This window comes from Caretta caretta, chromosome 1 (genome assembly GCF_965140235.1).
Source record: "Caretta caretta isolate rCarCar2 chromosome 1, rCarCar1.hap1, whole genome shotgun sequence".
NCBI lineage: Eukaryota > Metazoa > Chordata > Testudines > Cheloniidae > Caretta > Caretta caretta.
Genome location: NC_134206.1, coordinates 117,839,448 through 117,855,775, shown reverse-complemented (window position 1 = coordinate 117,855,775; position 16,328 = coordinate 117,839,448). Strand labels below are relative to the sequence as shown.

Genomic DNA, 16,328 nt, shown 5'->3' with positions numbered 1-16,328 from the left:
TAATAAAATTCTTTTCTGTAGGTAGGTGCAGAACCCCGCCCTCTCCCTTTGATACCAGGACTTGAGCCACTATGGCAGAAACTAAATCTCCAGGGTTTGACATACTTCTCCTGTGATGCTTCTACGCCATTCAATGATGGGCCCTCTTAGATGCCATTTTGATTTAGGTGAAGGTCATATACCTTATTGGTGCTCCATCTGCTGCTCTATTTCCAAACAGACTCCAAAGGGTAGGTGTGACAGGATCCCCAGGGTTCAGTCTAGGACTGTGGGACCACTGTGCCCCCTTAACTCTGCAGCCTGGGCTGTCTCTGACAATTCTTTGCTAGTGACAAGCAGCAAATCCTTCCAGGCGCTGTTATCACTCAGCACAACTGCATGTGGAGCCACATACCCAGCTAGATTGCACGAATTCTCCCAGAGCCACTCATGAATCACACAGAGAAAGGCACCAGCCAATTCCCCCCCCTCGCCCCCATCTCCCAGCCTTGTACCTTAGGAATATACTGTCTTGCACTTCTCAAGACCGTTTCTTGAGAAATGCAAGTTTATTAATTGGTTCACCACTTCATCAATGGAAAGTGGATATACATATACCAGCCTTTGTAAACCTGATTAGATTTACCAAGTGCTTCAGGCAAACTCACTTGTAAAGATAAACAGTAAAACAAGTTTATTGAGTACAAAAGACAGATTTTAAGTGATTAGGCAAAAAGTCAGAGTGGTTACCAAAATAAAATATAAGCATGCAGTCTACACTCTCAACCCTATTAGACTGGGCAACATCTAGATTAAGCAGTTTTTCTCATGCTACTGGATATTGCAGTTCATAGTGCACAGGTTTCACCCTTGAAACCTGGGCTAGTCTCCTCTGTAGGAGTCTTCAATCTTCTGAGTGTCCTTGTTGCTTGCAGCATAGGTGGGGAGGAGAAAAGGCCAAGCATGGGTTCTGTTTTATACCCTTAGTCCATGTGCTTGGAGAACACAAGTCCAGGCATGTCTGGTGGGCATTGCTGAGTCCCCAGGCAAGATTGAGCAATTCCCCTGGTGTGGCCTTGTGCAAGTTAGTCATTGAATTGTAACTCCCTAGCAGGACAATGGCTGTTAATGGTTTTTGACTCACACATACATGCATTCCCCCCCCCCCCAGCACTTTGGAAAGTGGAGGGAGTGGTGCGCTCCAGTGGGATAGCGTGGGTTCATCACTCCTTTCAGTTTCCAGTGTTTGCAGCCACTGCCATGCTGTGTCTCCTCCCTCCATTTGTGCTGCCTTGTAGAGTGAGAGGCTACATTAACAACGTGTTAACCCTTGAGGGCTCAGCCGAATGCTAGTTCATCATTTAGCAGTAAGGCATTCCCTGGGAAATGTCCCACCCTCTGACTCCACCACCTCAACCAAGCTTAACAATCATCATTGCTGTGTACAGTATTAAATTGTTTGTTTAAAACTTATAGAGTGAGTGTGTGTGTATGTGTATTTATTTTCCCTGGAACTTAACCTCCCACCCCCATGTACATTAATTCTTTTGGGGAAATTGGATTCACTTAACATCATTTTGCTTAAAGTAGCATTTTTCAGGAATAGAACTACAATGTTTAGCAAGGAGCTACTGTACATATTTACAAAAAGAAAAGGAGTACTTGTGGCACCTTAGAGACTAACAAATTTATTTGAGCATAAGCTTTCGTGAGCTACAGCTCACTTCATCGGATGTATGTTTAGATGCAACAGTGGGTTTCAGCAGATCATAATCTTTCCCACGATACCTCACATGGCATGCTTTATATGAAATGTCACAAATATATACCAACAATGAATATGTGGCTTCAAAGGTGTTCCCCAGGGGTATAGAGTGTCACACTAGGGTTGGCCACCTAAAGTTTTTTTTCTTCTAGAGTACTCCATAAAAGCCATCTCAGATATGGAGAAGAAGGAAGTAGTTAAGGCTCAGTCCTCCCTCCAGTCCTCCTTAGCTAGTGCACCCCATCAGCCATGATTCCAACTCCAAGCTGCAATGCTGAGATGTCCCAGTTGTCTACTTAGATCCACATGTTGATTTCCTTGAGAAAGGAACATCACTCCAGAAATGAGACATTGTTTCCCTCTCAAGACTCTTGGAACTGAGACAAAAGAGTTAATGTTAGATTTGTCTCAAGCTTGGCAGCCAGTGGCCCAAGGACTTGTCTACATGGCAAATTACTGTGTCACAAACCAAGGTGTGAACCATCAGCACACCAGCTTACAGCACACTGTGTGGACACTGCTGCAGTGCAGTGAAAGGCTTGGAGTGTGGTTTAGCATTACTAATAAACTTCACACACTTTATGCAGTAAGAACGTTCTATTTGCTGAACAGGACAAAACCATTTAGGAACACCCAGACCGTTCATGTCCTTCGTGGATATGTTTAGGAATCAGGCAGTAACCTCACAGAAGTTATCAAAATGGCTTTCTAGCTATGCAAGAGTACCTTAATGAGTTAGCCTAGCCAGCTTAAAGCCACATAGGCACAGCTGAGCTCATTCCACTAGAACTCAGGTGGTCTATTTCTGAAATTTATAGGGCAGTTACGTAGTTTGGTACACACTTTACTAAAGCTATGTCTTGTAAGAAGCTTCATTTTGGTAAGGCTGTCCTACAATCTTTTAAATAAGGCTCCTAGCACCCACCATGTGGACACAAACTTGGAATGAATGGTTATTTTCTTACAGTACTGTGGTTCGAGATGTTTTGTCCACAAGAATCCCATGACCTGCCCTCCTTCCCTATTATGGAATCCTACTCCCCTGGGATTCTGTATTGGTGAAGGCACTGAGGCCCTGCTCCGCACTTTACGCTCTTGGGTGAGGGAGTTAAGAGGATGCTTAGGGGACCGGCATGGCCCCAGTGGACACTGCTGGTCAAAAGAACCTGATCTTTCATGTATGGGGTACATGAACACCAAGTGTGGAATCCATATGGACAGAACATCTCGAAGACCCCTGGCTACTGTAAAGTATGTAACTGTTCTTATGGGATGCCAATACAACTAAATCAGTTTGCAACCTGTCCTCATCTATCTTTTAAATTATAAAGCCATAATGTCAGCTAAATCAGTTTTAACCAAAGCTCAGTCGGTATGGAAAGGAGCTATTTTTTAAAGTGGCCAGCAACAGTATCAGAACTGAAAATATGGAGGCACAGTACCTGACAGCAATTCCCACAGAAGTTTAAATGTTCTAATGTGGGCAGTAATTCAACCTGTATAATATCATTGTTCCATCTGTGTAGTTTCAAACCCTTGGCTCTGGTACATTATTTTGCTGACACTAGGCTTTGTACTATAAAGTCCTGACTCCTAATATCAATGTTTGCTCACAAGTGACCTGAATTCTACTTGCTTAATACACTCTTGAGGGTAAAAGTGAACTTTCTTGTATTTGCAGTTAAGTCTGCCTAGTCCATATTGAAATTCTAATATATAATTTCTCTATCCACGGGCGGGGTTTTTTTTTGTGATGATAGAAAACCTTCCCAGGGAGGTGGTTTTATAATTGGAGCAAGATTCAACATTTCAGAAGTGAAAAGTAAGGATTATTCTCACAAGTTTTTCTGTCATGTTTTGCATCCCTATGGTGAAGCTGTAGCATACGTTGTACTAAAACACCCAGGTAAGATATAAAATAATTTTATAACTACAATTCTAACCTGATCATGTAATGAGAAATTAATGAAAAGGGAACAGTTCAATAAAGATTCAGCTAGTATCAACCATAATTGGCTATAACTGTGTAAAGCAGCTCTGTATTAAACAGAAATGACTGGGATGTTACAATTGGATACTAATGTTAAAGTATTCTACATTCTTTCTATTACCACATTTAAATACACTATCAGTTTTAATAAACTTTGGACTCTGTATTTCAATTCAACAGCCTTTCAGAAAATATCAATGAAATATTTTTCAGTAAAAAAATAAATGGAAACAAATTTATAATTAGCTTATTCCAGACATGGTAGATTACTACTACTACTGTTTTGTTGAGGTGTGGAGGAGGACAAGAGAATATATATAGCAGTGGCTGCTGCTGCTTCTTTGATTCCCTCTATCCTCATCACTCCATAACAGATAGGCAGGAATTCCATGCACACACCACTCCCCCGTTGTACACTCTGTTTTTTGTCCCAGAGTGTAGATTTTGCTTTGTTTAATGTGGAATGTGTGAAACATTTAAAAAGTCCCTATTGCCAAATTCATTGTGACTCAGCACATAATCAGCAGTTTACTGTACCCCACTGTACCCCTTTCAGAAGTCTGATTTGTCTTGTGTACCCAAGTCTCTTAAAAACTACTTGCTTACAAAATCAGACATAAAAACACACAAGTGTCACAGCACACTATTATTGAAAAATTGCTTATACTTTCTCATTTTTACCGTATAATTATAAAATAAATCATGATTAACAGGTTGAGGCACACTGATGTAGTATACAGAGCAGTATAAACAAGTCATTGAATGAAATTTAATTTGTACTGACTTCACTCGTGTTTTTCATGTAGCCTGTTGTGAAAGTAGACAATATCTAGATGAGTTGACATACCCCCTGGGAGATCTCTGTGTACCCCTGGTTGAGAACCACTGGCTTAGTGTGCCATAAAGGAGAGTGGAAGAGGGAGCTAGAGTTCATAAAGGCATAGCAGAGTGGGGAGGCTTATAAGACTTAAAAATACTACTTTAAAGCAAAGCCCAAAGCTGTTTTTGAGTACAAAAAGCAAACTTGCATTCCACAATGGATGCAACTTCATCCATGAGAATGGACCCTACAGAGATATTGCATCTCTTTGGGACTTTTTCTGACTGTGGATCTTAATCCTCCATTAATGCAACTACAGAGCACAGATTGCACTAAAGTGAGACAATACAATACTCCTGTAATGTAGTTCATACTACAAAATTACTACTTGTGGCTGGTCTCATTCTGTTAATATCCCAAATTATCAAAGTTTGGGTGCCTAAAGTTGTGCTCTTAAAACCATATTTAGTCACTTAAATAAACATGGGCTATTTTCTGCAGTGCTGAGTGCTAACAACTCCCACTCAGGTAATTGGGAATTTTCAGTTGTTGCTGCTTACACAGCATTAGCACTTAGAAACCTCTACCATATTGGTCGCCCACTGTGCTAGACACAGGACAGTCATTTAATAAATGATCGTTCCTGTTCCAGTTCCAGAGAGCATATGATGTAACAAGAGAACACATTTATGTGTTCGCTTTTCTTTGTCTTCTTGTGGGATTGTCTTACTACTTACTTTTTTTTCTACAACCATGTGCCAATTTTTTAACAAAGGCTTGCTTACATAAAGATTTAGTTCACTGCAAGTTAGGCTGTGAATCTACCTCTCTTAGCCTGCCATGGATTAACTGTCGGGGTGCACCCTCCTGATGCACATTCACAGTTTGTTAGAGGAATATTGAACTAGTTCTGTTTCAAAGAGAACTACACAGTGTGGGGTAGATTCACACCCCAGCTTGCTGCAAATTGAATATTTGTGTAGACAAGTCCTAACTCAAACTTGTCTGAGAATTCTGAGTCAGTTGTCTTGTCAGCATAAACATCAGCATTTCTTTTCTGGTTGGAAAATACAATTTCTTTGCATTTGTATGGTAACATTTTTGACTGAAAGATGTCCTCTGTTGAGACAAGACGGCATGCATTCTGGGTTAACTAGCAGGATGGCCAATAACAGTTTTATGTTGAAACCATACAGGAAGAATCTTTAGTCTTTTCTTGTTTGCTGGTTGCATGGTTTGAATCCTTACACAAGTAGCTGGTTTTAAGAGACCAAATTGTTGGATTGTAGAAAATGTTTTGAATGTTTCATTTGACACATGCTGCAGTTCCAATGTATCTTTTTTCCCCCCTTTGCTAATGCAGCTCCAAACATTCAGGGTTACTTGATTGGAGGACTTGTTTCACTGGTATTTGTATTAGTTGTTGCTGTGTTTGTCTACAAGCTACTCAAGATTGACATTGTGCTTTGGTATCGGAACTCCTGCCATCCTTTTCTGAGTAAAGAAGGTATGTGTTTTCTTAAGAAAAAAGATTACAGTATTTAAAATCTAATTGGGAATGCGTTCAAGAAATGATCCTGGAGTGAGAGTGATCCCATTTGGAGTTTCTCCCAAAGTGGGTGCATTTACATTTTTGAGATGTATGATGAAAACTATTTGCAGATTTTCTGACTTAGATTATTTAAAATGCTTCAGATTTCTAAAATGGCAGTGATTGGCTTGTATATTTGATAGCAGTGTGCTGACTTGTTAATGTACTGTATTGCTGTTTGCCTTAAAATGGCTGGCTGAAGTATTCTCCACTTGTAATATGTTCTCAAGCTACCTTCCCTTTAATTACTGTTTGGAAGAGTACTAATAAATCATATGAAAGTGCATTTTTGTAAAAGAGTGCAGAGAAAAATCCTAAGCATCTACATGTTTTTTAAAGACAATTTCTCTCAGACCCATATTTTGGACTGATATTCGGCTTTCTCTGTGTTCCTGGAATTTGCATTAGCAATGGGAATGCCATACACAAGAGAGCAGAATACTGGAATTTAGATCAATCGTGAGAATCTAAGAGAGGAAATGTACCATGAGAGAAGTAAAATGTATTTAATAACTGCACTGAGGTAATTACTTCAGTTGTACAAAGTTTATTAAATCGGGCCTTACTGGAAATTTTGTTCCAGATACATCAGAACACTCCTGATCGTTCTGAATAGTGTTTGTTTTGTTTGTTTTAACTTCAGGTCATAAGCAGTAAACACCAGTTATGAGTAACTTGGAACTTAAATAACATGCTGTACTTGAACCAGATAGTTTGGTGATAATGCTTTTTTTATTTAGTGTAGAGCAAGACTGTTCAAAGGTAATCAATTTTACACCTTTGCATATTAAAGTTTAATGGTCTACGTGTACACACTATTACTTACGTAAGTATAATTACTCACACTACAGTAACTTTAATTAAAGGATTTGTGCCCATGGCAGTGTTGTGTGGGGAAAACTATAGTTTACTTTCTTATTAAATACACTTTTTGGTCTTAATCATTTTGCTTACCTTGTTTAGTTTCAGATGGGAAGATCTATGATGCATATGTGCTGTATCCAAAAAACAGAGTAAGCTGCCTCTCCTCACCAGATATCTTTGTGCTAAAGATATTACCTGAGGTTTTAGAGAGACAGTGTGGATACAATCTCTTTATACTTGGAAGGGATGATTTACCAGGACAAGGTAAGATTTTTTTTTAAAAAATTGGAATTTCTATGTTTTCTCTCACCAGTCTCAAAGGTGAGCTGCAAGTAACCTTGAAATGGAGATAAGCAAACTTGTGTGCCCCAGGCAGCCTGATTAGCGTAGGCAGTCTCTTATCCCTTTTCCTCCCTCCTCTGTAATCCCATGGGTAATGTGGAGGTACTGTGCTTGGTGCTTCCATAAAGCCCTGTCTGCTTTTTCTCTGATCAGCTCCTAGTTCTTCCTTTAATATGTAGCTAGCCTAAGCAGCTGGTACTGGTGTGCTGATTGGAGGGAGAGGACTGGCAACAGCCTTCATTGTCCACAGGGTCAGGGACAATGGCAAAGCAGCACTTGCAAAGGAAGGGAAGTGCATGTCATTTCACCTCCGGCAAATGTACCTCTTTACTTTTCCACTCTGACCGAAGCCCATGAAGAGCAAATAAAATGTGAATGACTCATCTGGCAATGAGAGGGGAGAGGGCACTTAAGTGTGGCAAAATGATTCAACTTAACATAAAAATTATTACAAAGCAACTCTTTTGTGTCCGGTATCAGAAAAGATCAGTAAGAGATGAGAAAATGCATGACTCTAATCCAAATATGAGCAAAACAATGTGTTCTCCAAGTGCTTTTAAAAAGGGAATGTTTCTTTTGCCATATTTTGCTGAAATTAAGATTCTAACATTTGGCGCTGAAATTGAGGAAAGATAGTTCACTGATTGCTTTCCTGAGGAGAAGGTGGGGATAACACTGAGTTATTCATGTACCGTCTTGTATACACTTTCAGCTGTACTTATGCACTATAAAATAATTAAAACCAAGCTTAAAAGTTGGTCTGTTTTTTCCAAATTGTTTAACCAAATAAGTTTCTATTGGAAGTTTGTCAAACTAAGCAATATGTGCTTAGTTCTGGAAAAGCAAGCTTTTCCATATGAACACTGACAGACCCTGGTCATTGGCGGGTAGGATCGAACCTGGGATCTCTGGAGCTTAGTGCGTGAGCCTCTAATGCATGAGCTAAAAGCCATATGCCTCTTAGCTAAGGCTGTAGAGCAGACTCATTAATCTTTCTCTTTCTCTCGGTGGTGTTGATGCCACAAGAGGGGACAGAACACCACACCCAGGTGGTGTGTGGATTACACATGCTTTTGTCTTAAGATATAATTTTAGCAGAAGGCATTCATATTTCTGAATAAATCCTTAGTAATGCAGATAACTTATTTTTACTAAAACGAATATTTACACTGCTTGCCCTACACTAGGTGTCTGTGGCTGATGCCTTATCTACACTACAAAATTGACGTATATTAGGTTGCCGTAAAGCCACTGCAAATAATTACAGTGGTGTTTCGTGTCCACGCTACACTCTTCCAGCTGGTGTTGTGCATCCTCATCAGGAGTGCTTGCACTGACTTAAGTAGGGCAGTGTGGTGGATGTCAGGCCCCAACTGTGAGCCCCGCATGGGGTTGACCGCCAACAGTCGATGTAAGTAACACAGTGTCTACACAAAAACACCGAGTCCGGTGGCACCTTAAAGACTAACAGATTTATTTGGGCATAAACTTTCATGGGTAAAAAACCACTTAAAGCTTATCCCCAAATAAATCTGTTAGTCTTTAAGGTGCCACCGGACTCCTTGATGTTTTTGTGGATGCAGACTAACATGGCTACCCCCTGATATTCAGTGTCTACACAGACACTGTGTCACTCTAACTACATCAACCTAAGTGCTATGCCTCTCACGAAGGTGGAGTTATTACGTCAGTATAGCGTGCGACTTACATCAGTGGGAGCAACGTTGTAGTGTAGACCCTTACAAAGTCAGGTCGACATAAGCTGCCATACATTAACCTAACTCTGTAGTGTAGGACAGGCCTCAGATTGGCTGGTATGCTTTTGCTGTCATTTTCTAGAACTTTCTAGTTATGTTAGCAGGCCTTCTCATGGGTGGGGGTCCTCTTGTTTGAAATTTACTTCCTTGAGCCGTCTGATTTAAGGCGGAGTATTTTTGCTTTAGTTTTCATAGGAATTTGAGTTTTTTCACACTGATACTTATTCCTGATGATCTAGTTGCAACATACTTAGTGTACCAGGGCCAGCTGCCACCCAACCACCCTCTCGTGGCCAATGGGTGCCTCTGCAGCGGCCTGCCCCGGTTTTCCTCTTCTTCAGGACTCTTTCAACAAACTCCATGCCGTCTCGTTCAATCACAGCCCTTCTTGGGTCTGGGCCTTTTTATTAAATTATCAGAGTTCTAGAACAATCATAATAACACAGCACCCCTGCCCCCAGCTTAAGCTGGGCACAGCCTGTCTTCCCTCAGGAACTGTGTCTTCCTCAGGGACCACTGCAGGAGACCTCCCCCCCACAGCTTCACTCTGCAGGAGCCGCTTCCCTGCAGCTTTCCTGATGCCTTTTACCCTGGGATCATTTGATTCAATTCAGGTGTGGCTTGTCCTGTAATCAGGGCTGGCTTAGCCCCAGGCTCTAAAGCACAGGGGCAAGCAATCCTGTTACATGTATTAATATACTAATGACATTTGGTAGCTTTATCTAAAGATATGTATGGAATCAATATATTTTTTTTTAAACAATGCCAACTTTTTACAGTTACCGGTTTAATATCAATGAATAATATGGAGTAAGGAGACAAGTAAGACATCTTTGTTTCTGAAAACTAAACAGCCACAATATGAAAGTAACAAACATTGTATAAGCTTTTACAGGAGTAAAAAAACCTTTCTCTTCTTTTCTTTGTTTACAGCTGTGGTCAATGTCGCTGATGAAAAAATCAACCAAAGTAGAAGAGTGATAATTGTGTTAGTACCAGAATCATCCTGTTATAGTGTGTTAGACGATACTTCTGAACAGCAACTGGCCGTGTACAATGCTCTTATCCGTGATGGAATTAAAGTTATTCTAATTGAACTGGATAAAATAAAGGATTACACAAACATGCCAGAATCCATCAAATATATTAAGCAAAAGCATGGGGCCATCAGATGGAAAGGGGACTTCACAGAGAGATCTCATTCGGCAAGTACAAAATTCTGGAAAAATGTACGATACCAAATGCCACCCAGACAAACTCTGTCTCCCTCAGAACTACAGTTACTACCACCAGCCTTTAATTCTCCACATACAATAACATTACAAAGATGACACCCAAGTTCAATTTTAACAGCTGTGAGCAGCTCACTTCAATTGCTTTTTAAATGGTTGGTTGTAGGGTACCCATATGAGTTATACACTGGCCATCTCATTTGGAGGCTTACAGGATTAAAGCCTCTACAACATCATTGGCAGATTTGAAAAGCTGATTCAGGGTTCCATTCCCCTGAGCAGATCAAAAGAACACTCTGAAGCATTGTTTCAATATTGCAGTGGCCTGTAGCAAGAACTGCAGGACTTCTTGAAGAAATACATTTTTTGTAAGGAAAACGAAAAGCATTTTTTGCACTTTTAAAGACATGTTTTTTTCCAAATAGAAAAAGGATGAAAATGAAGGAAATAGTGTGGTTATATCCTGACTTTTATATGATGGGTTTGGGTCTGGAAACCTGTAGTTTTGAATGAAACAAAACTCTAGTTCATTCATGTGTTGCAATCTATTAATTATGGACTTATTCAATCTACTAAAAGATGAATCCTTGTATTACATCATGTGGTATCGTCCAAGGGGAGAGGTGAGAGGGAGACATAAGGCAAGAAGGGGACCTTGTACTAGCCTGTCAAAGAATGGAACCTTTTTTCAGCGTTACTTTCTAGAGCAACTCTTGCAGTAGCTGATTCTGTGAGGCTAGAAACATTTTTATTATAAACCAATGTTTTCAATCTTAAAAAAATCCTTTTGGGGCTGAAGCTTAGTGTTTGATCTTTGCCTTTTTTAATGTTTAAGGAAAATCTGTTCAGATGATTGAGTTAACTGATAAGTGTATTTGTACATTATCCCACTCCGAACAAAAATCAGTTTTTTTGCACAGGGTCAACTCAATTGGCTAAATATTAAAGTGTCATTTGTAGCTGGCCCACAGTGAGTAACTGTTGCTGTGTATAACAGTTTGGAAAATAAATAGCTAATGAAGTTATTTTTAAAAGTATGTACTGTGCATGCCTGAACTTGGCTGTTTTTAATTCATCATGTACACGACGTAATTGCTGAACTATTGTGCTACGTTTGAGTTTTGGTATGTAGATAGTAGTGTAGTTTGAAATCTGTGGAGCTGTACAAATGTCCTAGTACACATTCCAAAGTGGACCAGCTAGGATTTCCTCTCTTCTTTGTTTTTGAGGGGAACCTTCCTGCCCTCCAGAAACCTGTTAACATAGCATTAAGGTTGTAAATTTAAAGAATAAGGAGATACAGAAGTTAAGTTTCCCATGGCAATATTAAAATGCCCACATTTTACATATTGTATATTTAGATATACATTTTAAGTCATTAGATTTAATGTTGTGTGCAATTTTGGAGTCTTGTTGCTTGACTACTAAAAATGGACTGTGTACACAGTGTCAGACAGGTGTTTTGAAAACCCCTGATTTCTGAATTTTCTTGAATTGATGCTCAAATATTTCCATGAAAATCTATAAATTACTCAGGCTTGAGTTAAATATTTTCATATACTGATTACAGTATGATCATTCTGACATTCCTTGCTTCAAAACTGTCCATTAATTATATTTTGTTGAGGATCAGGATACCAATTCTGTAGAAGATGCCCAGCTTTATTGTTGACGTACTTTAGAAAAAATGGATAATCTTGCACCTCTTGAAGGGTTAATTTCTGTACAAATATTAACCCTTCATTTTGACTAATATGATGATGATGAATTAAGTAATTGCAAGAGGTGATATGGGTAACACTTGTTTTTCTGGGTTCTATTTCCAGTTCTGTCACTGGCATGGTGTGTGAACATGGGCAAGTCACTTCGCCTCTCTGTACCTCAGTTTTCCAAAGAGTCAAATGGCAATAATACTTGCTTCTTTTATAAAGTGCTTGGAGATCTACTGATGAAAAGTGCGGGATAAGCTAGGTAGATTAAATTTGAATGTGTATGGTATCATAAAAGATACATCAGAAACTCCAGTGGTATATTTTGTCCCTATTAAAGTTATATTGAATTTATTTTTCTTTGTACTGTCCACTAGATTTTAACATATAACTTCCAGTTTTGAAAAACTTTCAAAATTTGGTAAAAATACATGACAACGCAGAAGATTGAACTTGTTGGCAGAAGTCAAGGGTAACATTTGCTTCTCCCAATAGTGAACTGAATCGATGGTGTATAAATATAATCATGTAGATGACATAGGAACCTTCATGATTGCATTTCCTATTTTTGTGTTTAAACTGACAACCTAAGCAATACATTTATTTGGTCTTGCACTTAGTTTTTATTGCTATGCAATGTCTTGCGTGTCTTCACACAATCATTCTTTCTGTCTGTACTACATTCCTTCAACTCCTGTCTTACTGTGTCTTTGGTCTCCTCCCACTCAAATTCCAGTGATTTTCAACACCACATGCTATTCTTGGAACAGTGTCCTTGTTAGCCTGTCAGACTGCCTCATTTTCCAATCCCTTCTGTAAGGCAGCTACTACAATGATATCTGGGTAGGAACTTTCATTCAATCGCTCTGGGAAGGGGTGTGTGTGTCTAGCTTTGCAATCTGAAAAGCAAGCAGAAGTCCAGTCTGACTCCTAAACCCTCTCTGTTTCTTTGAAGGCTACTGGCTTTATTTTGTCCCAGTGTCTTTTCTGTAGCATCTTTTGTTTCCTTCATGATTCACAGAGATTTACAAGGCCTTTCCCCATGTCTGTGGCTGGTTATCCTACCAAAGTAAACACCACTGCCCTGGGTACCATCCTACAGTAGAATTGTCCACTTACCACAGACTGGTCTGACTACTTTTTACTGTGTCCTCTGAAGGACTTGTGATAAAACCAGTAGGAAACATGTCCAATGTAAAACTCACCTAAGGCTACGTCTAACCTGCACTTTCGTTAGTAAAACTTTCGTTGGTCAGGGTGTGAAAAAACCACACTCCTGACCGACAACAGTTTTACTGACAAAAAGCGCTCTCTGGTTGGGGTGGTTTTATTTTGTTAGCAGGAGAGGGGCACTGTGCCATTGTAAGGTGTGCAGTGTAGACATAGCTTTATTTCCTGACTAAGGATCACAGACTTTTTTTCTGCAGGCCTGTGTCAAAATCCAAGACCACCTTTTTGGCTCAGACAGAGAGAAGAGAGATTCACTCTGCTTTCTCTCTGGCTGGCTCTGCTTGCTTCCTCTTCCAGTTCTAAGTATGTACAGGCAGTCCTCGGACTTATGACACAATTGGTTCCTGAAAATGGCATCACAAGTCAAAACATAACTCGGAACCGCAATCCACTCCATTGCGGGACCAAGCGTCACAGTCGAAAGAAACATTGTAAGTCGAATGTTAAAGGATGTCAATTCAGAAACGTAAGTGCTGTTCATCGTAAGTAGAACGCCATAAAGTCAAGGACTGCCTGTATTCTGAGCCCAGGTAGAAACACTCCCTCTGAGTGGCAGGGCAGGTAGCGCCTTTGTACTTCCTTTGACATTAACTAACACCTTCCTAACAAAACAACAAACAAAACCTTCATACTTAAAATTAAGGTCATACTCAAATATTGTGGGGATGAGTTATAAATGTTTAAATAAATGTGGATAACTATCTCTTATTCTAGTTACTTTCCTGTTCATTCACTGTTGGACAAAAGACAAGCTTAAGACAGTAAGAACCCTGAGCCAGGGACACTTTTGGGTGTAAAATGCTACACTTATGTTAAAAGAAAAGGAGTACTTGTGGCACCTTAGAGACTAACCAATTTATTTGAGCATAAGCTTTCGTGAGCTACAGCTCACTTCATCGGATGCATAAAGTGGAAAATGCAGTGAGGATGTTTTATACACACAGACCATGAAAAAATGGGTGTTTATCACTTCAAAAGGTTTTCTCTCCCCCCACCCCACTCTCCTGCTGGTAATAGCTTATCTAAAGTGATCACTCTCCTTACAATGTGTATGATAATCAAAGTGGGCCATTTCCAGCACAAATCCAGGGTTTAACAAGAATATCTGAGGAACGGGGGGGAGGGGGGGTAGGAAAAAACAAGGGGAAATAGGTTACCTTGCATAATGACTTAACCACTCCCAATCTCTATTCAAGCCTAAGTTAATTGTATCCAATTTGCAAATGAATTCCAATTCAGCAGTCTCTCACTGGAGTCTGGTTTTGAAGTTTTTCTGTTGTAATATCGCAACTTTCATGTCTGTAATCCCCTTACCAGAGAGATTGAAGTGTTCTCCGACTGGTTTATGAATGTTATAATTCTTGACATCTGATTTGTGTCCATTTCTTCTTTTACATAGAGACTGTCCAGTTTGACCAATGTACATGACAGAGGGGCATTGAAACCTACACTTATGTTGCTATAGTCCCTTTGATTTTCAACATGGTACCTCTTTGGGGACAATCTGGTGTGGGATAATGGAATTTTGGATAACTAATATTCTTTTAATCAAGGCTAAACTGCATTAATATTGGAAAATTTGTTGTCTAGACATGAGGAATATCAGCCGAACTGTAAGATGGACCAAATCAGTGATAAAAGTTGGTGGTTAAAACTGGTATGTAGAGTAGATGTGTTTTATTATTATTTGATAACTTTAATATGAAGCCTCCATTCATTTTTGGGACTCTTAGATTTCATTTTTTTGGTCTGAAGTTCACAAATCCAAGCACTAGACAGTATTAATGAGACCCGATAAAAGGTACTACAGAAATGTTCAAAAGACACTTCTCTCCTTTAACATAATTCAATAAAGGAGTTAAAAGCCAGGGGCTGGCAACCAGGCTTTACAGATAACTTCCCGTAAAGGCTGTGATCCCAAGACATTTTATGCGGTGAGCCAGAGGTGCGCTGAGAGCAACTGCTGCTTTTGAGCCAGTGCACTGAAAGGAAAATTACTCCACTGAGCCTGGAGCCAAAATACTTACCTGTTCTGTCTGATAAACCGTATTTGTACTAGTGCGTGACATACCTCCCTGCACGTGTTCACGGAAAGACACGTGGGCGGAGATGTCAAATTTATATTCAAGCAAACGCTAAACTCCTCGGCCCGGGCTTGTTTTTCCTGCTGCTGCCTGTCGCGCGCTTGGCCCCGGCATCCGCGCGGCCCCCTGGCTGACATCCCAAATCGCGGCGATTTAAAGCGCTTTAAATCTCCCCGACGAGGGGACTTCTCGCTCCGGTGCCTTAGCTCCGCTTCCTGCCGCCGCTCTGCCTCGCACGGCAGCGGAGCGGGGCGTGTCCCCTCTGCCCCGAGCGGCTGCAAACCGGCCGGCCGGGGCTGCGCGGTGGGGAGGGAGGCTGCACCTGCTGCTGCTCAGGCGTGGGAGGGAGGAGGAGCCGGGGCTCTCGGGCGGGGTCAGCGGCCACCGCCTCCCGCGGGCGGCCCTGGGGAGACGCAGGGCTTGTTCTGGGCGCGAGGGCCCCGCGAGACCAGCCCCAGCCGCTCCCTTCCCCCCTGCAGCCCGCTCCCAGCGCCAGGCTCCGGCGGCCGCGCAGCGGGGCTTGGAGCCCGGAGCCCAGTCTCCGTGGCGGGCCCGGGTGACGCCGCTGCCGCCTGGGGGCGCTCCAGAGACGACGGGGGGTTGGCAGGCGGGAGCAAGTTCCCCGTGTCTGCTCCCCAGTCTCCCCTTCCCCTCCCTCTCCCAGCGGTGCCTGCCGCGCAGCCCACAGAGCAGCATCCCTGGGCGGGCTGGCTGGTGTCTCCTGGGAGGCGGCTGCTAGGAGCTGGCTCTCTCCCAACCAAGCTGAAGCCAGGGGTCAGCTCTCTCCCGTCTCCACCCACCCACCCACAGGTAAGACCTTCTGCCTCCCAAAGCTGGAGAAACGGGAGAAGCAATCTGGAACCTGGCCTGCTCCTCGTAGTGGGGACACCAGTGTCTCTTCCCCGCTGTGGCTGAGCTGCAGCCACTGCCCTCCTCTCTGCCCTTAAATAAGGAACTAAAGGCTA

The 16,328-nt window shown here is 41.4% G+C and overlaps 2 protein-coding genes across 8 annotated transcripts in view; both read left to right on the top strand.

Moving 5' to 3' along the window:
• Positions 1-12,403, top strand: part of LOC125639791 (interleukin-1 receptor type 1) — an 80,686-nt gene extending 68,283 nt beyond the window's left edge. For 5 of the 6 annotated variants that reach the window (XM_048857493.2, XM_075130413.1, XM_048857499.2 and 2 more), the window contains 4 exons: positions 3,505-3,650; positions 5,918-6,061; positions 7,109-7,273; positions 10,042-12,403. In XM_048857493.2, coding sequence (XP_048713450.1) covers positions 3,505-3,650; positions 5,918-6,061; positions 7,109-7,273; positions 10,042-10,439 — 853 coding nt within the window. In that variant the 3' untranslated portion in view covers positions 10,440-12,403. The remainder of the gene's footprint in view (positions 1-3,504; positions 3,651-5,917; positions 6,062-7,108; positions 7,274-10,041) is intronic. The other variant, XM_075130417.1, reaches the window with a different exon arrangement.
• A 3,350-nt stretch (positions 12,404-15,753) lies between these two features.
• Positions 15,754-16,328, top strand: part of LOC125639813 (interleukin-1 receptor-like 2) — a 53,429-nt gene continuing 52,854 nt past the window's right edge. For both annotated transcript variants that reach the window (XM_075130402.1, XM_075130400.1), the window contains exon 1: positions 15,754-16,173. The gene's annotated coding sequence lies outside the window, so the exon portion shown is untranslated. The remainder of the gene's footprint in view (positions 16,174-16,328) is intronic.